The 24,916-nt window shown below is 43.7% G+C and overlaps 1 protein-coding gene across 1 annotated transcript in view; it reads right to left on the bottom strand.

Annotated features, from left to right (window-relative positions):
- The window catches only part of LOC147732424 (uncharacterized), a 2,559,122-nt gene that overhangs the window by 1,212,192 nt on the left and 1,322,014 nt on the right, over positions 1 to 24,916 (bottom strand). The window contains exons 65-66 of the mRNA XM_086954262.1: positions 16,238 to 16,387; positions 15,658 to 15,765 (exon numbers count right to left, since the gene is read on the bottom strand). Coding sequence (XP_086810388.1) covers positions 15,658 to 15,765; positions 16,238 to 16,387 — 258 coding nt within the window. The remainder of the gene's footprint in view (positions 1 to 15,657; positions 15,766 to 16,237; positions 16,388 to 24,916) is intronic.

Raw genomic sequence — 24,916 nt, 5'->3', positions numbered from 1 at the left:
ACTGCAGAAGTGCTATGTCATTGTTGTGTGATGTGTCAGCAACAAAGCCTAGGAAGAAAAACACAGCCTGTCACAGGTCACATTGATAAATCTGCAGATCCTTTCTACCGGATACATATGGACTTCATGGAAATATCCCTTTACAGCAGACTAGGATACGTTTTAGTTATTGTTTCCAAATGGGTTTACACCTATCCTATTCATAGGAATGATAGTTTGACTGTGGCGCAATTAATGTTGAAGGCATTAATTCTGAGGTTCGGATTTCCGGCTTCTCTTGAGTCAGACTGCAGAACTCATTTTAATAATGAGGTCCTAAAAATGTTATGTGCAGCACTACAGATTAAGCAGAAGCTCCATTGGTTTTACCAACCAAAGGCTTCTTCTTTGGTGGAGTAGATCAAAAGCATATTGAAATCCAGACTGGCGAAAGTACGCGCTTCTAAAGTCTCTAAAATGGTAAAAGGCTCTGATGTTGATGAGTTTGCAAAGTACTCCAGATGAGAGGACAGGATTGTCACCCCACAAGGTTATCTTGGGACAGGTGATGGGGCTTCCAGCTGTTCCTGCCAATGCTCTAATAAACAATAAACATAATAGATTATATGATTTTTGACTTCTGCAAGGGTCTCATTGATGTGGTACCTTCTGTCTATAATCAGGATGGAGAAGCTGCCTATGCAGGCCAACAGGAGCAGTGCCATGACCTCAGTATGGAGGACTGGGTAACGGTGAAGAAACACATGCACAAAACGTGTTTGGACCCTCATTGGAGGGGCCGTTCTAGATGATCCTAGTCACCAGTACCGCTGTCAAGTGCAGAGATCTCCCGAAATTCACTTGCAGAATCCCAAGTCCCCTTGATGATACAACCTGTTCCTAATGTGCCGGTGGCAATAGTAAGACAGAGGAATCAGGTTAGTCAAGCAGTTCGGGACCAGCAAGCTGCTGGGGCAGCACTTGTTTGGCCTGAGGGGCATCCAAGAGAGTCAACTGTTGGTACTGATTGATCACAGCCTAAAAACTTGACTATGAGAGGTACAGATCCTAACGAAGAACCTTGTGCAGTAATAAAGCAACTTGTACCCAGAGACCATTGCCCCAGAAAAGGTTAGTTTCTAAGAAGTTGTCTGACTTGAAGATGAGTACCACCAACGATTCCTGAAAGCTCTGAAAAAAACAGATCAAAGTGATACAGATGAGGAGCAAATAGCTGTGAGGAGATCAACAAGCATTTCCAATGCAATAGGTCTCGCATTTATGCGAGTTTGAGCTATTAACTTTGCAAATGACAATGCCTTTTATTTTTGTTTTTGTTTTTAAAACATAAATAAAAGGCACTGTCATTTGCAATGTCAATAGCTCAAACTTGCATAAATGCGAGACCTATTGCATTGCAAATGCTTGTTTATTGTTTACAACAATTAGGATCCTTCTTGCTTTGTCCCACTGTCTGCAGACTTCTTCAGTACTTACTAAGCAGGGAAGCCCATCAACTCTTGATTGTTACAAGTGGGAGAGGAAGACCCAGTATGCCATTGCCCTTGCAGTGCCTTATCTTCTGTTTCACAGAAGAGGATATGAAGGGGTCCGGGGTCCAGTATAGGTGTCCTAAGACCCATCACCTGCACCTCCATTAAAAATTGTATTGCTAGTTCATCCTGCTTCAAGAATATTCAATGGGCCCAATCTCTAGCACCGTTATGTGCACACCATGGCTCCAACTCATACAGTTGCCTAAGTGTTTATCAGTTGGTATGTAATAAAGTAGAGCGCAAAAACGTAAAGATAAAAATGCAGAGTTTATAAACGTCAAGAATAAAATATCTGGCTATAAAATATGCAAAAAAATTCAACCTTTACAACTGCAATGGGGAATGTATGTAGGCCTACAACAACATTTATTCTAACCCGTAATTCATACTTCCTTCGTAGCCCGGCCTTTTTTCCCCTTAGACTAAGTTATTTATTTATGTAATGTAATGTATGTAATGTAAGGATTTATTTATATAGCGCAACTACCACTCCAAGGAGCATCTTGGCGCTAGGAGAAAGACCAGACAGCTGGAAAAGACTGGTTTCAAACTGCTCATTGTGGTCCACCACGCAAATCAGATTAGGCTTTTGCACTGCATATCAGGCAGGCTGTTGATCCACGTTTTTAATACCTTCCTTAACACTGGTTCCAAGCTAATTTGGCGGATGGGCAGTGGAAATTTGTTCCAGGCCTTTGATCCTAGGACTGGCAGAGCTTTCCCTCCCCTGGTGGTCAGTCTAAAGGACGGAATGGTCAGCAGGTTTGCATTGGACGATCTCAGAGTTCGAGTTGGAATATACTGCTTGAAACTCTTTAGGAGATATGTGGGCCCTTTTAAGTGGAAGGCTCTAAAGGTAATTAGTAGAACTTTAAACAGTACTCTTTTTCGGATTGGTAGCCAATGGAGGGCGTCCATTGCCGCAGTGGCTGATGATTTTCTAGGCCATCTCTGCACCAATCTGGCCGCTGCATGCTGGACCATCAGTAACTTGTGGGTGACCGATTTGGTTGTGCCTGAATATAGACTGTTGCAGTAATCTAGTTGAGATGTTATAAGGGCCACTGCTACCGTGTGCCTGGCTGTAAGTGGTAGGAAATCAAAAAATTTCCTCAGGCCTTTGATGATACTAAAACACGAACCCGCTATGGCTAGAGCCTGTTGCTTGAAAGATAGGGCAGCATCTAACTAGACTCCTAGATTCCTCACTACATTATTTGTATTAGGGGGTATGGTGGCATCTTTAGGCCACCACTGCTTGGGGCTGAAAGAATTGTCGAGGCCAAAAGGCAGGATCTCGGTTTTCCCTGAGTAACATCTGAGGTGATTCTCACTCATCCATCTAAAAGTAGCTGAGAGACAGTTTTTTAGGTTTTCTTCCGCCTCTGTTGAATCCCCATCCAGCACCAAGATGAGCTGCGTATCATCCGCATAGGAAATGGTGTTTATCCTAAAGGATGATATCAGATCAATCAGAGGGGTCATATACAAGTTAAAAAGAGTAGGTCTCAGGCAGAATCCCTGAGGGACCCCTGAGGTAAGCTTTTTCTCCTCTGAGCTAAACTGCCCCAACGTGACCACTTGCCTCCTATTTTCTAAAAAAAAACCTTAATCCAGCCCAGCACGTTTCCTGCTACACCCACTGCGGCTAAGCGGTCTATGAGTATTTCATGTGAGACCGTATTGAAAGCCGCAGATAAGTCTAATAGGACCAGGACGGCCTTTTTGCCCTGGTCCATTTCTGAAGTAAAGAGGAGAGCTGATTCTGTGGATTGTTGGGCCCTGAAACCCGCTTGGTTTGGATGCCAAGCATTGTTATCTTCCAGAAAGGTGGTTACCTGTTTGTTTACAAATTTTTCAGTTAATTTACAAAGCGTGGGTAGGAGCGAGATAGGCCGTAGATTTGAAAGGGTAGTGGGGTTTGCTACCAACTTTTTTTGAAGGGGTTTAACCGCCGCTAATTTCCATTCTGCAGGTATCCGTGCCTGGTCAAGCGAATAATTTATTATACTATTGATGATGAGATTTACTGTGTCCACCATGGACTGCAAGACCATGGTGGGGCACGGGTCGAAGGGAGATCCTGATTTAAAGGACAAGATGGCTGTATAGGTTTCCTCCAGGTTAATGGGAGAAAAACGATTCATGCTAGCCTTATGTGACAATGCCCTGGTGTTCTCGTTTAGGTCCAGTGGGTTGTTAGGGTGAAAGTCTTTGATTACCATGTGGACTTTGTTTTCAAAGAAATCTGCTATCGTATTGCAGAGATTTTGAGAAGGAGGAATATCTTGCGACAGGGCCTTGGGATTCATAAAGATGTTGGCAATCTTAAAAATCTCTTTTGATTTATTTCCCTTGTTTTTTATGGCTTCCGTATAAAAATCCATTTTGGCAGTCTTAATTTGGCCGTGGTATTGCCGCCAGGCGGATTTGTAGTTGATGAGATTCTTGCTATCATAGTCTCGCCGCCATATTCTCTCTAGTGCCCTTACTTCCCCTTGTTTCTTTTTAAGAGGCAACGAGAACCATGGTGCCGACATTTTCTTATTCCGCACTTCCTTTCTCGGGAAGCTCTTCACTAAGTTCCATCATCCAATCCCCAAACTGCTGATTATCCTTGATCGGGTCTCCTATCAAGGTGGGTCTCTTTACAAGAGCTCTCTTTTGAATTTATGGATACCCCATGCCACCTCCAGCGCTGCCCTTCTCCTGTTCTTTTCTGTTGAACCTAGAGGCTGGGGGTGAGCAGAGAGGCAGGTACTGGGAATGGAGGTAGATCAATGAGCGTGGAGGCTTCAGTTAAGGATGGAGGCTGAGAGATTAACATGGAGGCTCTGTGTTGATTTTGGAGGCTCTGTGTTGATTTTGGAGGCTGGAGGCTAAACATGTAGACTGGGGGATGCTCATTATGGCAACAGATAGCTATGAAGGTAGCTGAATGAGCAAGGATGCTGGGGGTTGAGCATGTTTGTTGGGGATGAGCATGGAGGCGGGGAGTGAAAAGGAGGGCTCCATGCGAAGGCAGGGTCTGGGGGGATGCACATGGAGGCTGAGGGATTAGCATGAAGGCATGAGGTTGAAAGCCTCTTGGCAGTCAGAGCCAGATTCATAACACTTTTTCTTCCTTTGAAACTATGGACCTTAAAAAACTTGAGTTTGCGGTGGGAATTACCAAGGTGGGCCAACTGCCCCGAAGTAAGGTTGCCGCCTGCTACCACTCACTGGTTGAGAGGCTTGTTGGTTTGTGTCAGCTATTGGGACTACCAATAAACTTTCCAAATTTTTCACACTTAAGGGACACTGGGAGAAAATATAATTTGCCCAGGATCACAAAGTGCGATTACGTGGGTGGAGCTTCCATTAGAACAATGTGTAGACAAAGTGGGGCAGATTTATGAAGGGCTTGCGCCACGTTTACGCCGCCGTTGCGTGACGCAACGGCGCGGAAACGTGGCGCATCCCTGCGCCCTATTTACAACGTGACGCATCTAGGAGATGCGTCACGTTGTACAGCACTGCGCCATGAGGAGGCGTTCCTGCGCAGGGGGGGGCGTTCCTGCGCAGGAACGCCTCTTGAAAGTGGCTGAGTGAAATCTACAAGATTTCACTCAGTCACTTTCAGGGCAATGCTGCGTCAAAACCCTGCGCCTGCTCGAAGCAGGCGTAAGGCTTGAGGCAGCATTGAAAGAATAGGCCCCCCCAGAGCATTGCTGGAGCTGCGTCGCGCTTGCGACGCAACTCCAGCAATGCGCCACATTTCCGGCACAGATGCGTGACGCATCTGTGCCGTTTTGCCCCATGGTGCGCCGCATCATAAATGCGGCGCACCATGGGTGGCGTAGCTGTGGCGCACTGTGGCGCATGTTAACTGGCGCATCCCTCGGGATGCGCCAGTTAACATAAATCTGCCCCAGTGTATTTCTTTACAAGTTGCACCTTAACAAAGATCTACGGCCATTTTTGTATAGATTTCATTTTTTTATTCCCTACTTTTTCACTTCCGCATGAATTTAGTGACTTTTGCTTAAAGTTAGGCAGCAAATATCCTTATCGAACAAAAACAGAAACGTTCTACATAAGATAAACATCACAGAAAAGTGATCATCTGATGTGCACTGCCACTGTGCGTAGTAGAAAAGCGGTATCAAATTAAACTAACAGAAAAATTTGCCTGGGCCGAACCAGCTTGAAAATTACCCAGCTAGGCGTTAAGAAAACTCCAGTTAATGACAACTTTGCAACAAGCAAAAATGGTAAACAACGGAAAAGTTTGCAGGCAAAAAATAGTACTGACATCCCTAACTAGAATGTAGGATTAGCAATGACCATTAAGCAGCGCAAGCGCCCCTCCTCTCCAGCCAGTCAGTGAAGAGGAGCTAGCATTTACTCAGTGACGCGTCACTATCACACGCCCCCCTCCCCAAAATAAACACTGTGGCGTCATTCCCCGGCCCCTTTAAAACCCTCCTGGTTTGCAGACTGGGTGGCGCGTTTTTGTTCAGACTTCCAACAGCTCAGTTGCCTTTCCCTGCTCAGGAAACGCTCCAGCAAGTGAAAGTTGAAAGTAAAATGCAGTAGGTTGGTAAAAGGTGCCGCTGAACTTGTAAACCTCCCTCCAGGACGGCATGGAGGCGAGGCCTGCCGCGTGGACGTGCCCCTGGTTAGCAGCTGAGCAGGACGTGCAGCTTGACTGATTAATGGCCCCTGCGGCTGGGGGGTCAGTGACTCCACTCAGGGAGGGGATGTTTTCGTTAGTTCACAGCCAGGAAGGGTGCCAGCTCTGGTGGCCACTGGGGTTGCAGGCAAGTGACAGGCCCGGGTGATAAACTACCCACCCTGCTTTCACTGGCTCCGGGGACAGGAGATGTGCATGTGTACGAAGTGCACATCTCCTGTCCGTACGCGTGCACATCTCCTGTCGACACGTGCCATCTCCTGTCTCCCTACAGCACAGAAAGTGGCAACAATAGAGGCTCGCAAGGCGAAGCAACACATGCGCTGCATTCGCTAGCGAGAACTAAAAAGAGCAAAAGTACCAAGTCAAAGGCAAGCATCTCCTCCATTGACTTATTTACATGCCAATGAATGGGAGAGAGAGTTCCACAAGCATTGCCTTAACAATACGCTTCCATGTGAACCTCTTTGAAACACACTTTGTTGTTGATTTGAATTTTAATCTGGATGTAACAATTGATGGTCTGACACAGTTTTTCCTGAATATACTTATCAATGAAGCTCATAGGAGAGTCTTCCTGTATCTAAGAAGATTTTGAGCTTTGCCATAATTTTTGAAATTGCTCAAACCACTGCTGCCATTTTTGATTTTCCTTTAATTAAATTGTTGACATTTTTAAAAGCCAGGAGATTCTGCACCGGAATCTCCTCCAAATGCAAATGTGTATATACTTTGATTCTTTCCATTGTTGTCTTGATATTAATCACAATGCTTATTTTCTTAATGCTGCCATATTATGCTTCTGTGAAAGATTCTAAGCTTAATATGCTTGCCAGAACTACTAAAAGAAATTACTCTGACCCTATTGACTTGAATGACAACTTTTACCCAGCAATGCTTTGGGAATGGATTTTAGCTCAAATGTTTATACTATTCAGCTTAGCGAATATGTTAATACTATGGATGTTGGTGATTGCTATGTTTGAATGCAAAATACCTTCATCAGTTGCTGAGGGAGTAGCTTACCTTTAACTTCTGGAATTTCTTGCAGTGTATGTGTTAGCTAGTTTATTTGATGGTACCAACCAACTGCAATATGATATATTCTAATCAAGATGGAATCTTTTATGAACTGCCTCTTCTTAAACTTTTAAATCCCCATTTTGAAGCTTCAATAGGTGAAACTATGAGTTACATATTTAGACCAACTCAGACTTTGGACATGGCTTATGCACTTAGAAATACCCTGATATGTAAATTTGTGAGAACTGAAAAGAATTGTATAAATTTAGTGGAGAGTAGATGAGATAATGTAATATATAGTATAAATGCATTGACTAAATTGATTCCTTGGAGCTTACCACAAATAAAATCATAGAGGGAATGATTTCATTAGTTTTAGACTGGCAACACAAATGCAAACTTTGTGTACACAGAAAAAAATAAAATGCCAATACTGGTTTTGTAGGACTTAGCAAATGTGAATATACATTTGAAATGTGTGATAATTGAGGAAGATATTTGGTAGGTGTAGATCCTAAATTTCCTGGGGTGTATTATATTTGTGGGAAGAGTGCTTATTTACAAATTGCTGAAAGGTTGGTATGGAGGTTGTAATTTGGAAAAGTTATCATGTTAAAGGAATTAGAAGAACTAGTAGATACAAATGAGAAAATGAAAAGAAGTGTGAGTGCAAGTGAAATAGTGGGCGTTATATTTGGAGTTCAGTAGGAGTAGCATTAATTCTCATAAAATTAGAAAGCTGTCTACTTTTGTTGATAAACTTTTACTTGTACACCTTGGGGTTTTCTGTTGTAGATGAAGAAATGATATTGGTAAGATCAATGGTGATTCAAAATCAACTTGCCTAGGATGTCCTTCTCGCTAAGGAAGGTGGAGTCTGCCCAGTATTATAAGGCCCAAATTGCTGCACTTAAATACCAGACAGGAGTAAAGACTTAGAAGGTTATATTAAAAACGTTACTGACTTAATAAAATACTTAAAAGCAGATAGTGCCTGGGAAACCATAAGTAAGGGATTGTCAAATGTTAGCAACTGGTTGGGAAACTTAGGGAATGGATTAGTGATTTCCATTTTGAGACCTTTAGTGGCTATCTCTTTGTGCATAATGCTGAATATATTGTAAATTAAATTTTGCAAATACAGGGAGGATACAAATTGAGGAGTGAAAAGAACAATGAAATGAAAGATGAACAATGTAAAATTGTAATGAAATGAAAATTTTTGGAATAGAGTAGAAAGAAAAGGTTAAAGACAACGCACCAATATTCCGAGACGAGATCTGATGTGCTAGATAAAATGATGGCTTGATTTGCAATTTGAGGGGAGCCTGATGATGCAACATTTCACAAATCTTAATACACTACACATTAATCAATGAAAGGCACTAAAAACTGAAAGTGCACTTTGCACAGGTTAGACACAGTGACCCATGAAAGTGAGATAAGCATAGTAGTAGCAATCTAAAAGCATGCTTTAAAATGAAAGGTGAAGAAAACATACGTGCAAAGCAATACTAATATATGCAGTGGCACTACCGGAGGGCTACCGCATCCAAAGGCTGGACAGACAGGCCAAAGGGGGCTGAGGGATAGCAATTATCCATAAAGATGTCATTAAAGTCTCTAAACTCGAACAATAGTGTAATGATAAGATCGAAATCTTGATCTTTACGATGGACCTGCTATTGCAATAGAGTTGGAAATGTGCTCTTGTTTATCGGCCTCCCGGCTAGGCATGGGCGGAAAATCCGTTCCGCTCGCGGATTTTGCGGATTTTCGGGAAATTCGCAATCCGCGAGATTCGCGAATCTCCCGCAAAATCCGCAAATCCGCGAGCAGCGGATTTTGCTCGCACTGCTCGCACTGTTCGCGTGAGTTCGCGCCCCGCGAATAAGTGCAAAATTGCAGAAATACGATCTTAGCAAAACTGAAAGTAACTACTTACCAGGTTCAAAAGTTCAGGCTCATCATTAGTAGCCATTTCCTGTAGTGCTTCCTGAGGGGCCCCTCCAGAGTTCAGTTGCCAGTTGAAACTATTATGTGACCCTGCTCTGAACCTCAGAATAGTTACACATATGCCACAAAGGTCCTGAATTACAGCTAAGGGAGACAAGCAGGAGCCAGGCTGGAAGTTAAAATCCATTAATCAGCCCCTAATTCATTATTGTCAGTTGGGGCAGGGCAGGTTTTGTAACTAATTTTGCAACAATGAAAGCACTTAGCAAGTGCAAAAGATCACTAATCAGGGCGCACTAAGGAAGCAGGTGCCAGCTAAAAAAATATTCTGTGACACATTAATCAGCCCCAAATTAATTCAGGTCACTTGAGGCAGGGAAGGTGTGCTTTGCTTTGCCGAAAATAATGTACACTGGACAACCAGAGGGTGTGGTGATGAAACAGAGGGTGGCATGGGTGGGCCAGAGGGTGGCATGAGTAGTCAGAGAGTGGCAGTGGTGACAGAGAGTGGCAGTGATGAAGAAGAGTGTCCCAAACAGGCTGGACACGTAGAAACAACAAGTTCGCAAAACTTGCGACCCGACAGGTAAGTTCGCAAATTGCGAAATTGTAAAAACCCTCGCGAACTGGCAGAAACACGGGCGAACACAAAAAAATAAAAAATCCGCAAATTCGCGGGAATTCGTGGATTTTGCGGATTGCGAATCCGCAAATCCGCAAAATTCGCGAACGCGAGATCCGCAAAATTCGCTCATGCTTACTCCCGGCCCCTTTTCTGACTTCTCGTTCCAACTTACGGAATGAATAGCCCTGCATGTCTTATCCACCTAGAATTTCTTACTTCTGGGAGATTTTAATATGCACAGTGAGTGCTCCACCAATCAAGACGCCTCTGCGCTCCTGACTGACCTTAGAACTTGATGAGATCAATGACGGCCCAAACATATAGTGGGACATACATTAGATCTTATCCTCACCAACTCTCCCAATCTTCTCTCTAAACCCCCTCGCACAGTTACATGGACAGACCATGCACTAATTGACATCCACATCAGGCCCTAGGGTGCAAGATGCCACCCTGCCAGCCCCCACCATCTTCACAGACAATGGCCCAAAATCAGCCCAAACCAATTTCAGGACACTATTCCAACTTCTTGGAACCTGGAGTCTGATAACATAGAGGAATGCCTGGCTCGATATACAATTCCACTATAAAAACGGCCGTTGATCATGTAGCCCCTCTGAAAACTACACCCTAACCTGCCCCGGAGGCCCACACAGCCTGGTTTTGGCCAACCTTCGGATGGAAAAACGTGGGTGTAAGACTCTGGAAAGACGCTGGCGCCACTCACACGATGGCCAGGATAAAGAGAGATATAAGACTGCCTTGACACTATAGAATAACAATGGGAGAGGTAGGGAAGTACAAGAACACTCTCTTAATCCCCAATTATATGTCAATAAACAAAAGAAGAGAGGTTGAGGTCTCTTATAAGCCACTTAGATGGAGCCAAACGACTCGTGGAGTTCGCACCCTATTTGGGTTTGAAAAGAAAGCCCTCACACACCGACCTGGTCGGTGTCATGCTTCATCATCGGGCCCCACCGAAGAGACCTAATGCCTCTTCGGTGTGCTGCGACGCCAGGAGACTGCGGAGCTGGTTTGTGTGAAGGGTGTGTTGTGAGGTTAAATTAAACTTAAAAGTGTCTGAAGGGTATCTAAAAAAAGTTTATTAGTGATCCCTAGGACACAAGTAAAAAGGTTCTATGTGTCTGAATTATAATGCCAAAGGTAATGGATGGTTTAATTCAGATTTAACTTAGTCAACATGTTTCAGCCTTAGGGGAGGTTTTAATTTACCTAGGCATTCGTCAGGACAATGATAAACCCCGGCGGTATGGACTCTCTAATCGTCCACCCTGACCTGGGGGCGTGAAAGTGAAAAATTAATAAAAAGGTGTTAAAGTGCATAAAAAATGCAAGAGCAAATGCTCATTCCGAAAAATCACTCCTAGTTATGGAGTGTATCGGTACTTTAAAGTTTGGCGCTATCTGCACCATGGGTCTCAGGAGGGGGGTTGGAGTGTCCCTGGCAAATCGCCCTCAGCACTCGCAGCCCACTTGTACACCTCGTACTTCCTCAACCGGACCCCGACGATCGTCGGGGTCCGGTTGAGGAAGTACGAGTTGTACAAGTGGGCTGCGAGTGCTGAGGGCGATGTGCCAGGGACACTCCAACCCCCCTCCTGAGACCCATGGTGCAGATAGCGCCAAACTTTAAAGTGCCGATACACTCCATAACTAGGAGTGATTTTTCGGAATGAGCATTTGCTCTTCCATTTTTTATGCACTTTAACACCTTTTTATTAATTTTTCACTTTCACGCCCCCAGGTCAGGGTGGACGATTAGAGAGTCCATACCGCCGGGGTTTATCATTGTCCTGACGAATGCCTAGGTAAATTAAAACCTCCCCTAAGGCTGAAACATGTTGACTAAGTTAAATCTGAATTAAACCATCCATTACCTTTGTCATTATAATTCAGACACATAGAACCTTTTTACTTGTGTCCTAGGGATCACTAATAAACTTTTTTTAGATACCCTTTAGACACTTTTAAGTTTAATTTAACCTCAAAACACACCCTTCACACAAACCAGCTCCGCAGTCTCCTGGCGTCGCAGCACACTGAAGAGGCATTAGGTCTCTTCGGTGGGGCCCGATGATGAAGCATGACACCGACCAGGTCGGTGTGTGAGGGCTTTCTTTTCAAACCCAAATAGGGTGCGAACTCCACGAGTTGTTTGGCTCCATCTAAGTGGCTTATAAGAGACCTCAACCTCTCTTCTTTTGTTTATTGCCTTGACACTATGCCACAAAATATAAAAACAGCTCATATCGCGCTACAGCTCAATCAGGCAGCGAATGCCCCTAAAGTCTTATACCAAATCCTCAAATCTTTTCCTAATCCAAAGGCCTGCGACAATGAGGAGGTTCCCTCTCAAGCACTCTGTGACAGAATCGCAACACACTTCACACAGAAAATAAGCTGATCTATGATAAAACCACAGAATCCGGAGCAGGTTCTTTCGCCCTGCTGCCCCTGCACCATAACTAAGGTACAGTTGTTGGAAAATTTCCTTTTCCCTCCTCTTACTAATCACTGTTATTCACAGTAAAATCAGGCTCACCACTAGCTATTATTCCAGCCAAAATTTCCACTATGCCTTCCAAATAACATTCACCGCACATTTTCTCAATTCATAATCTCTCTTTGAGAGAGGGACATCTCTCTGCAGAATGGAAGGCGGCACAAGTTATTCCTATCTGCAAGAATATCAAGGCGCCAATGGATGATTTATCCACTTTTTGTCCTATTTCTCTTCTTCCCTTCCTGAGTAAGATACAGGAAAAATACATCAACAAACACATAACGACCATGTCGAATCCACGGGATGCCTTGATCCTTCACAATCTGGATTTAGGCCCAGGCACAGCACTGAGTCAGTCTTGATTTCTGTCATTGATAACATCAGGCAGTCTCTGGACAGCGGACAAGCAGTACTTCTCGTGCCGCTGGATCTATCAGCCACTTTCGACCAGGTCTCCCACCCGATCCTACTCATTAGACTCAAAGAAATCGGACTCCGAGGACAGGCGCTCAGGTGGATGGCGACTATCAGACTATTAGACTATCAACCTAGATCCCTTTCAATCAAAGACTATGGGACTGACTAAGGGAGTACCTCCGGGCTCCTGTCCCAGTCCCACTTTATTCAACATTTGCATGCCCCTCCCTGGCGGACGTACTGAGAACATTAGGCTTCATACCAATCTCATATGATGACAACACTCAGCTTTTATTCTCATTTAACAAATCCACCCTCAATGCCCAGTCTTCTCAGCAGATATGATAGCCATAGCAAGCTGGATGAGGAACAATTTCCTCCAGCTAAATGCAGGGAAGACCGAGATTATGTTGTTTGGAGATGCCCCGCTACTGTGGTCCTCAGATTGGTGGCTGACGGAGCTAGGCGACCTTCCAGAGCCCAAAACTGTAGTCAAGAACCTTGGTATACGCCAAGACCAGGGTATGGCCATGAAAGAGAACATTGCAACCACCGCTGGCTCCTGCTTTCATGTACTTGGCTTGCTACGGAGAGTCTTCCTCTTCCTCCCGATGTCCACACAGAAAACTCTCATCTAGGCATTAGTACTAAGCCGCCTGGACTATTGCAATGCTCTTATGGTCTCAGCTAATGAGTCCTCGCTGAGCAGATTACAGGTGGTCCAAAACACTGCAGCATGCCTTGTTACGAATACCCCCTCTAGAACTCCCTCCCTTACACTCCTTCAACAACTTCATTTACTCCCAGTACGCAAACGAATCAAACTTAAAATCTGCTGTATTGTACTCAAGGCCTTGAATGGCAAAGGGCCCAGCTATCTTGCAATAAAATTCAACCTTTACATACCTTCCAGGAACCAAGTCTTTGCTTTTTGTATCACGGTTCAAAAAAGCGCGACTTGGTGGGAAAGCTCTTTCACCCAGCCCTTCTTTTCTGCAACCAACTTCCTATCCTTCTGCGGCAATGCTCTGATCACCTCTAATTCAGAAGGCTCCTTCAAACTGTATTATTTTAAGATATCTCGCCTCACGGCCTACTGCAGCACCTCCACAGTGCGGAGATACCCCTTTAGGGGTGATTCAGGCGCTTTATAAATAAATAAATAAATATGTAAACGAGTTGCAGTAATGAGAATTTCTCATGAACATGTTGTTTATTAGCATTTACTGAGGAAATTGTGCTGTTAATAGAGGGGCCTAGTGTTTCTAATGCCTTCTGATAGAATGCACCATTTAGAAAAGTCGGTGCAAACATGTGTAGAAACTAGGTATGGTCTTGATATTTTGGCTAATAATACTAGATATTCTATAGTTTATGATAAGTGAAAAACAAATTTTGCAGTGTAAATTAAAAAATATATATACTTATATGAATGTTGAGAAAAAATGTGATAGTAGGGTATTTCTAACATTAGCTATTTCCATGTAATAATATCTGGTGAAAGATCTACCAATTCAATATGTTAAATGGCATATTACAGTATATTTGATATTGATTTTGAGTTTATTTCATTTAAAATGTGTAATGTCAATGTAAAGGCTTTTCTGAAAAAGCTTTTTCTCTAATTCTGACTTTCCCCCTGACCTAAAACAATGGTCCATTTACAACTAGTCAAATGTTCCTTTATTTGTTCTGTACATGTATTATTTTCAACATTCCTAAATGTTTGTTCAATGTTCACAGATAAATATTCCTGAGGGAACAGGATTTCAGCTGTTGCTATAGATGGATACTTGGTATTTCTTTTTCATCTGATGTTAGGCCTATGTGGACCTTTAAATCTTTCGTTTCTCATGACTAGCATGCGAAAGCATCTCGCTGTTTCCTAGGTGACATTATGTGAATCAGAGCATATGACAGTCTTTCAATAGGGGTGTGATGCTACATAACTGGGACCTTGTTAGAGACTTTATAAAGAAGTAACCCCAAAAGAGAGGCATCGCCATTCTGATTTTAACTTCTCTGAGACCTGGACGTTATGCTGATTGGTTTTTGATGAATATTAAGAACTATCCTCTTACTTTTGAAATGCTTTGCTGATGCTGCAGTCGGTAGCTGATGGACTGAAACCTTAATTGCCGAACCATTTAATATTTCCTTCATTTATTTTGGTCTATGCTGATGGACTTGCCCTAAATGGACTCTAAATCTGAACCCTTTCCACTTCTTTGTAGGATTTGAGCTGTTAGACAAACAAACTATCCTTCTGCCTTTAAAGGTAGTGGCACTCCGTAACTCTGTAAACTGATTTTTTAATTAACCATCCGATAAAGCCTTATCTAAATGTTTGGTTCTTTAATGCAAACTGTGATATTCTTAACTGAAATTCTCAAAAGATTGCTGATTGCTATGGATTTTGAATCTTTAATACAATAACTAAATTAATCTATTACCTGCTTGAGTCTATTTTTGAGTCTTATTGGTTCTTCAATTTAAACTGTGCTATTTCAGAAATAATTTGATGCATTGTAGGGAGAATCAGCAAGCTCTGTCAGAATATCAAGATTTACTTCTTTTGTTTTCTGTTGCAGAGCTTTTGGTCTGCATAATTCTAGTCCAACTTACCTTCTTCCGGACGTTGGGTCTTCCTGTTGCTATTCTTTATTTCCACAGCATGGTCTTGAGAGTGGAGTACCTAAATCTGATCTAAAATTTGTGAGTCAGCTGTCAACTAATGGTCCTTATTGAACAACTAATGTGGTGTTTTGGCCACCTTTATTTCCACCCTCCTAATGGTGGATAAAGATTAATCTGTGGATCGTAGATCAAGAAGAGTAAGCATAAAAAAAATGTTATCACGCTTGCGCTGCAACACACACATTAGGTAAACTTCTGATGCTTACACGAGATGCCATGGGCCTGGGATCAGTAGCTCCCAGGGTGCAATAATAACCAGCATAGCAGTACCCCGAAGGCTGGGGTAGACCAGGAGCAGAACAAAACATTCCTGGAATGACAAAAAGAGAAATCTCAGAGATAGGTCATCACAGCCAGCACCATGTTCCTGTGCACTAAGCCATAGTGGCCCGTTTCCCCACAGATATATCTTGCTGTTCATTAGTTCATGCCTTCCCCTTGCTAAGAATTCCAGACTCAGTCTCCTCTGTATCCAGATGTATTTCTGTTTTGTTTGAGACTGTGGTTTCTTCCCACCTTCCCCTGGTAATTCCCCCGCCCTAGCATTGTTTCTGTGTCTGAATGAATGGACAAGTGGATGAATGAAGGATTTCTAAAGCACAAAACTGTCCCCCATAAGGGGATCCTGTTGCTCTCATGAAGCAGTTTTTGTAGTAACCCCCCATCTTCTTATTGCTGCAATCACTCCTTGAGGCCTGCTCCCTTCCTTCATTGCTCCTTATTGGAAGGTAGAGCTCTGTTTGTGTCTCAGAATTAACAGCAGGCTAATTTCCTGTTCTCACCTGCTGGGCAGGGTTCACAGTCTGACTCCATGGCACTGCCCATCTTGCTCCCATATGTGCCCACAGGGCAGGGGTGATCAGTGCTAGTGCTGCTGTTCTGAGGGCAGTAAAAACCAGACAGACACAACCTTGGCATTGGAACACCATCACCTGGGGAAAAACACCAACATTATTCTCTTGCAAATTCGGAAATGTGCTAAATCCACAAAGCTACTGCCTACTGTAAAATAGAAGCAAATACACACAGTCCACTACTAACAGGAAGAATGCTGGGAATGTTATGAATAAACCCACCCTCTCAAAGTCAAGCCCCTAGCTAGCAATGAAAACCTACATGCAAAGGATTCATTAGTGGGTTAAATGTTCCACAAGCAATTAGTTATGCCGGGGCCACATTTTATGATGCAAATATCATTCAGCCAGAGTTCAATGCTTTCAAGCTGAATCTAAATTATTCAACACAACCATAGATGAACCTTTACATATCAACAGTTTTTTAGGGATAATTGCAGAGTACGGATGTATCTCTTCTGATAATCTCATTTACCAACCACACATCAAGCAAGTCAGTAGCATAGCAAGGATGCATGGGTCTTGGTGCAAGCTAGGAAAAGGACCCTTTTGACTGATGTTGGGGTAGTTAGATAAAGAAATGATCAGGGTTCAATGGGCCCCTCAGGAATCTGGGCCCCAGTGCATCTACACCAATGCTAGATGCCACGCTGAAGCAAGTCAAGACACACAGTCAGAAGAAGTAATTTATTAGACAGTTAATTAAAACCGTAACATACTAACATCATATTGATACTCGATAAAATATTAAAATATGAGAATTAATAAAAGTTATGTACACATTTGTAAGTCTGGGAATACAGATATATTTAAAGTCCAAAGAGCAACATTTCAAGTTAGTTGAATATATCACAATTGGCCGTTTGATCCAGAAAAGGTGTGTAGTATAAAAGACAATAGCAAAGAGTGTCACAATACTTGTTACTAAATGTTTACCTTCCATCAGCGTTGATTTAGGCAATAAGAGTAGAGCATGTCAGTTTCTTAATACTGAGCATTATGCAGTGCAGTTAAAATAATGGTAACAAACTTCCCACCTCTTGCTAGAACTTGGGCTGAATTGTTACAGAAGCACAAATCAGATGCTTCCCTGCAATGTCTCAGTGACTTTTCCTGAAAAACTGGAACCAGTAGGCGTCGGCGATCATTGGCAAGATGAGGGCAACAACATAACAAATGTAACCAGGACTCATATGGATAATTGCAGAGCCTACATGCTAGTTGACCATTCCTCCGAGCCCACAGCGGGTTAAAGTCATGAATGGGAAGGGCTAACAACCTCATATAAATGATTTTATTGCGGGTCTGTGATTGAAGAGAATAGTTAAAATATGGTTGAGATTTCCCCTTAATATACGATTCATTCAAAGCTGCAAGGAGTGTTTTTTTGGGGAGCCGAGCAACATCTCTCTCGAATGACACTAGAGTAATTTGGCTTTTAATCGTTTTTTTCCACATTGACAGGGAAACGATTGGATTAGAAAAGTTGATGATTTCAATCTTCAATATGGAGATGGCCAAATGCAGCTGTCTGTGCCAAGGAGAGAGTTCATCTGTAAACACTGATTGCAATTGTTCTTTCATGGATTGAGCTGGAGCACGTAGAATGCAGATATAACATTTTTATTTTTGAAAATCTTTATTGACATGAAGGCATTAGTGACATGTACAATATTGCAAATAGGATTCATCTTGGTTCTGTGCAATAATAGACCGGAAGTACAGTATGGTAGTGCGTATTTTAACATTTGTTAAATGTAGTCCCAACAGATACATGGATGTGTAACATTAATTGTCCTCAGTACAGTAATTGGATCATAACTAATCTGTCTCATATATATATAAGGTATATCCCTCTAGCCCTCAATATCATGTTCAATAATGCGCGAAAGGTTTTTAAAATAACAATAAAAGAAAAGAAAATCAAACTATTTGTCATCACGCACAGTATGTCTTCTGTATACTTCAACATCTATCAGCCATCCATTTTAATTACAGTTCGGTGTATGATTAAGCCACAATCGTGCGATAGCCCGGTGCATGAAGAACTAAACACCCACCCTCCTATTCATCCTCCCCCTCAGAATCTAGATCTTCGTTTTCTGGCAAGGGTTCACAGATTTCCCCTCTATAAGTATTCCAGGGAGCCCAGATCTTGTTCCATTTCCGGGGGCAAGCCCTAAGCACATACACCGCCCTTTCCGTCACCATCAACAAGTCCATATTTTTGGCCCATCGAGCCGCTGTAGGTAGTTCTGGAACACCCCATTTTTGTGCTATGTCCCTCTTGGCTACTGTAATGGCTAGCGTGACCCACAACAGTCCATACCTGTCCAAATCATTGGGGTCCCAAATGTTCAACAGACACTTTCGAGGTTCAGGCAGGATAGATATCTTAAGTGCTTGGGAGACAGTGCGCATAATTTGTTTCCAGTATTCTTGTATCTGCGGGCATTCCCATAGGGTGTGGAACAGATTCCCTTCCTCCCCGCATCCCCTGAGGCAGAATGGGTGTGGTGTCCTTTGTATCCTGTGAAGTAACGTTCTAGTGTAGTAAACTAGGTGCAGAATTTTGAGTTGCACTAATCTGAATTTTGCCGATATGCCTACTTCCCTCAGTGAGGCAAGCTCTTCATTCCATTCCGATTCATCTACCTCTCCTATTTCCCACACCCATTTCTCCTTGAGGTGTAATGTGGGGTCTCCCAGGTTGTTGACTAACTTTTTATATGTGAGAGAAGTTGCACTCTGCGGCATAAAGTCCGTCAGTAGTCTATCTTCTAGTGGTGAAGATTCCGGTAGATCAGTGTCTGGTGGAATTGCTTGGAGTAGTGCGTGGCGTATCTGTACGTACCTGAACGTCTCGTTGGGGCCTAAACCGTATTGCTGTTGGAGTTGCGGAAATGCAATCACTGTGCCTTTCTCCCATAGGTCCCCTATCGTGGAGATTCCTATGCGGTCCCACTGCGTGAATCCTTTGCATGATCTGAGGTTCCCCAATGACTTTGTATCCCACAGTGGCGTCAGTTTGGTGAGTTTCCCTGCCCAGCCCAGCCGTGTTTGCGCTTTATGCCACAGTGCCGCTGTGTGCTGTGTCGGGCCAATCAGTTTTCTAACCTGGGACTTGTTGTATAAAACGGAGAGCATGCTGTCTGTCCCCAGTTGAGACCAATCCGCTTTGTATGCTGGGTCCTCTCGTGGTGTGTGGACCCATTGATTGATTATCTTAAGTTGAGCCGCCCAGTAGTATAATTGGGCATTGGGTAGTGCAATCCCTCCCTCATACCAACTCTTCACCAGTTTATCATGCGCTATACGTGCCGGGCCATTATTCCAGAGTAGGCTGGAGACCAGCGCTGCAATTTGCTTAAAATAGCGCAGTGCAAACAAATAAGGGGTATTTTCCAACACATATAAGAAACTAGGGAGTGCCATCATTTTATACAAAGCCGCCCGCCCTAGGAGGGTCAGGGGCAAAGTCGCCCAGTGTTTAACGTCTGCACGTAGGCGTTCCATAGGTGGCTTTAAGTTTGTGTCAAAGAAGTCAGTGACATTATTCGTGATGAAAATACCCAAGTATTTAAAGGAGGTTGTCGTTAAGGCCAAGGGGCAGTCCTCCCGCAACAATGGCTCCGGGCCTCTGAGTACATAGACCACCGATTTTGACCAGTTCAGGGTGTAACCCGACGATTTCCCGTGTGTGTTACAGAGGTGCAACAGGGCAGGGATCCTGTTATTAGGGTCAACCATGTAGATGAGCATATCGTCAGCATATAGGGAGATCTTATCTTCCCACCCCTCCTCCCACCTGATACCTTGAAATAGTGGCGTTGTTCTAATCAGGATTGCCAGTGGTTCAAGCACTAGGGCAAAGAGCAAAGGAGACAATGGGCATCCCTGTCTAGTCCCCCGCTTCAGTGGAAACGACGCTGAAATGTGTCCATTTGCCACAACCTGTGCTACCGGTGACGTGTGCAGCAGTCGCACCCATGCTATATATTTTGGTCCGAAGCCCATACGAGTAGGCACTGCAAATAGATATTCCCATTCCACTAGGTCGAAAGCCATTTTGGCATCAAGGGAAAGGATCACCGCCTGCACAGCAATAAGGTGTGCACGTGCCATCACCCCATGGACCCTCCTGAGATTCATTGCTGTGCTCCTGTGGGGCATGAAGTCCGACTGGTCAGGGTGTATCAGCGTGTGCAGGTGTTATGTCAAACGGCTGGCCAGGATCTTTGCTAGGATTTTAGCTTCCACGTTAAGCAATGATATGGGGCGGTTGGAGGTGCATGCAGTCGGTGGTTTATCCGGCTTAGGTATAGCCACTATGGTGGCAGTACGCTGGTCAAGCGGTAGTGCCGCCCTTTCAATGCTTTCAGTATACATATTTAGCAACGGTTTGCTTAGCATAGGAGCCACCGCTTTATACCACTCCACAGGCAGTCCGTTGGGGCCTAATGCCTTACCGGATTGCAAATTTTGTATCGCCAATTGGATTTCATCTTCCGACAGGTCAGTTTCTAATTCTTGCTGTGCCTCTTGTGTGAGCGCGGGGATGGTAATGTTTTCTAGTGAAATTGTCGCCGTCTGTGTAGTGACGTCACGTTCTGGGGTATATATCTCTTGAAAGTGACGTGCCAGGGTGTGTACTATTTGCTCAGGGTGTGTCTGTAGTTGACCATCATGCGTGTAAAGTCTCTGTATACCTCTGTTACTGCCCCCTCTCCTGTCCAGCCATGCTAGCATTTTCCCAGCCTTATCTCCCACATCGTATATTCTATGTAACGTGTTTGCTTGATAACCTTTGACGGTCGTTTTGAGATGATCCCGGTATTGTTGTTGACGGAGCTGTAATAAGTGTGTTGTCTCCGTTGTGGGATTTGACATGTGTGTGACGTTCGCGTTGTGAAGTGCTAGCTCTAGTTCCGTGAGTTCACGTCTGGAATCCCGTTTGTGTCCCGTTATCGCTGCTATCGCTTCCCCTCTGAGGACTGTTTTATAAGCTTCCCAAAGTACTGAGGGCGAGGAGACGGTCCCTTCATTTTCTTTGAAATATTGCGTGGTTGCCAATTTGAGTTTCTTCCTGATCTTAGGGATTTTCAAATAGTTGGGGTATATTGGGTATATTCTAGCACATTTCCTCTCTTTGGTGGTGAGTAATAGAGATACTGGGGAGTGGTCAGACACACCTCTAGGCAGGATATCTATTTTATCTATTGATCCCAGACCTACCCACAGAAATAAAAAATAGTCTATTTGTGAAAGGCTATTGTGTACTGCAGAATAATATGTGTGGTGGGTAGCCGCTGGGTTCAACTGTCGCCATACATCCGTAAGGCCCATCGCCTCTATAAAACCAGGGAGTGTGGCAGAACTCCTCGGGCCGTCTCTCACGGGGAAGGTGTCTAGCGCGGGGTCTATTATTGCATTAATGTCCCCTCCAATGACTGTGTCACCCTCCGGGAGGTCTAGGAGAAATTTACCAAGTGCTGGTAATGCCGTTGAGTGGAGTGCCGGGGGGATGTACACGGAGACCACATTCAGAGGTCTTCCTTCCCATTGTCCGTGCAATGCCGCAAAGCGACCCTGATCGTCCATCCTGCGGCATTCCACCAGAAAAGAGGATGATTTTTTCATGAGTATCCCATTTCCCCTGGATCCTTTTGTGAATTCTGCATGCACTGCCATAACATACCCACGTCTGTTAAGTGCTTTACATGTTGACCCTGCGAGGTGTGTCTCTTGGAGCATCACTAAGTCAGGTCCCTGGCGTTTAATGGTCTTGCCAGACCAGACCTCTTTTAATTTTATCCCCTAAGCCCCTAACATTCCAGGTAAGCATACACAGGGGGAGCACGTCAGCCATCGCAGGGGCGCCCTCAACGGGTACTACATTTAACTGTTGGGCCATCGGGTCGTGTAATCATTGTGGCAAGCGATCGGTGGCCGACATCAACACAGATGCGGCGCCGTGTGGTAGTGTACCATAATCGTGTGGCTTTTGGCGTGATAGCGTACCATAGAGTAGAAGTGATGACCAATAACAATAACACTAACATTCGAACTCCCCCTCCATCCCCCCTCCCTGCTCCCCTGCTCCCCTGCTCCACGGACCGTTTCCCGCCCGCTTCCCCAACTTGGCAGAGTGCTTTTCCCCATTCCCTACTATCTTACTTGCTCGTGGGGTTGGTGAGTCCCCTACAGGCACCGGCTATTGCCCACCCTACTCAGCTTAACCAGCTCCAGGTCCCTGTAGTTCGTACGTTTTGTCTCTTATGAAGTCCACCTCTAAATCGGGGCCGGCTGCCCAGAGTCAAGTGGGTCCCGCTCCAAGTCAGATTCCACTCCCGCAGCATCAACGTGGTGTGAAGGACGATTGTTCTGCTCGTCCGTGTGCTTGTCGTTACGATGGTGTGGTCGATCTCTGTGTGGACGCTTTTGTTGCCCCGCCTGTCTCCAACCATCAAGCCAGTCTCGCGCCACTTTCGGCTTGTCAAAAAACCATGCTTTTCCATCGGCTACAATTCGCAATTTGGCAGGGAACAGCATTGAATATGGCAGGCCTCTGTCTCGCAGCGTCTTCTTTACCTCCGTAAAGGACTTCCGGCGCCTGGCCACCTCTGCTGTGTAGTCTGGAAAGAAGGCCAAAGTGGAGTTCTGGAGCTTGACTGGCGGTGAAACTCTTGCCGCCTGCAAGATTGCATCCCTGTCTCTGAAATTAAACAGTCTAGCCAGTACAGGCCGCGGCGTCGCTCCCGGTTTGGGCTTCCCACCTGGCACCCGGTGCGCCCTCTCAATGGAGAAAAAATGGGACAGGCCTTTAGGCTGCAGTTTATTTTTGATGAGGTCCTCGACAAAGAGGTCCATTGCTCCCTTCCCTTCTGTTTCCGGTAGGCCAAGAATGCGTATGTTGTTTCTGCGGGAACGCCCTTCCTGGTCGTCCAGTTTTTCTTGTAGCATCTTGGTGACTTTTTCCATGCGTTCCATCGCTATTTGTAGTTCGGAAGTGTCTTCAATAAGTGATTTTGTAACCACCTCGACCTGAGATACCCTTTCGGTCATCTTTTGAAAGTCCGCCCGTAGCAGAGTAACTTCGGAGGAAATGGAGCCCACTGTTGTTTGCACCTCTGAGAGGGTCCTCATAATGACTTCCAGTGTCACTTTTTTGGTACCATCCATGTCCGGAGTAGCGCCTGTGGAGTTTCGCCCACTGACTTGTGAGTGGCCGTGTTGGCTATAGGCAAATTTATCCAATTTTGCCTGCGTCGAAACGCTTCTGTTCCCTTTGCCCGCCATGACTCGAGGCAGAGCAGCTTCGTGTCCCGTTGTCCCGTGAGCTTAGGCGTTGGCTGGGCGGTAGCAATGGCCGCTGTGCGTCACTTTCGGATTGGTGTCAGTACAACGCGATGTATTACAACGCGTTCCGTTACAACGCGTTTTTTACATCGCAAATACCATTACAATGCATGCCATTACAACGCATGGCATTACATAGCAGATGGTATTACAACGCATGGCATTACATCGTAAGTATTGGTAAGTATATTTTAATTAAAAAAATGTAATAAAGTTAATTAAATTAATTTAAAATAATAAAAATAATATAACATTTTTAAAGCAGTAATTAATTTAATTATAGTAATTTATTAATAAAAATAACATAACATTTTTAAAGCAGTAATTAATTTAATTATAGTAATTTAATTAATATTAAAATTGATATTAATTTAATATATTTAAAATAATATAATTAATGATATATAAAAAATTTATAAATAGAAAATAATATAATGTAATTAATAACAATAAAAATAATTAAATTAAATATAATTATAATTTAAATAAGTTATAAATAATACATAATATAATTATATTTAATAAAATTAAAAGAATTTAATTAATTAAACATTATTAAATAATATAATTTAATAATAATCGTTTATTAATACAATTAAATTAATAAATGTAAATATAGTTATTATTTTTATTAAATTAAATAAAATTAATTTAATTAATTTAATTTATATAAAGTCGTAATACCCCTGTACCCCAAAAAACAAACCCTGCCCTAAAACCTAAAAACACCCCTGTACCCCAAAACCCAAACCCTGCCCTAAAACCTAAAAACACCCCTGTACCCCAAAACCCAAACCCAGCCCTAAAACCTAAAAACACCCCTGTACCCCAAAACCCAAACCCAGCCCTAAAACCTAAAAACACCCCTGTACCCCAAAACCCAAACCCAGCCCTAAAACCTAAAAACACCCCTGTACCCCAAAACCCAAACACTGCCCTAAAACCTAAAAACACCCCTGTACCCCAAAACCCAAACACTGCCCTAAAACCTAAAAACACCCCTGTACCCCAAAACCCAAACACTGCCCTAAAACCTAAAAACACCCCTGTACCCCAAAACCCAAACACTGCCCTAAAACCTAAAAACACCCCTGTACCCCAAAACCCAAACACTGCCCTAAAACCTAAAAACACCCCTGTACCCCAAAACCCAAACACTGCCCTAAAACCTAAAAACACCCCTGTACCCCAAAACCCAAACACTGCCCAAAAACCTAAAAACACCCCTGTACCCCAAAACCCAAACAT

The sequence above is a fragment of the Lissotriton vulgaris genome, chromosome 2_1, assembly GCF_964263255.1.
Source record: "Lissotriton vulgaris chromosome 2_1, aLisVul1.2, whole genome shotgun sequence".
NCBI classification, from domain to species: Eukaryota; Metazoa; Chordata; class Amphibia; order Caudata; family Salamandridae; genus Lissotriton; species Lissotriton vulgaris.
This window is presented reverse-complemented; position numbering and strand designations above follow the sequence as displayed.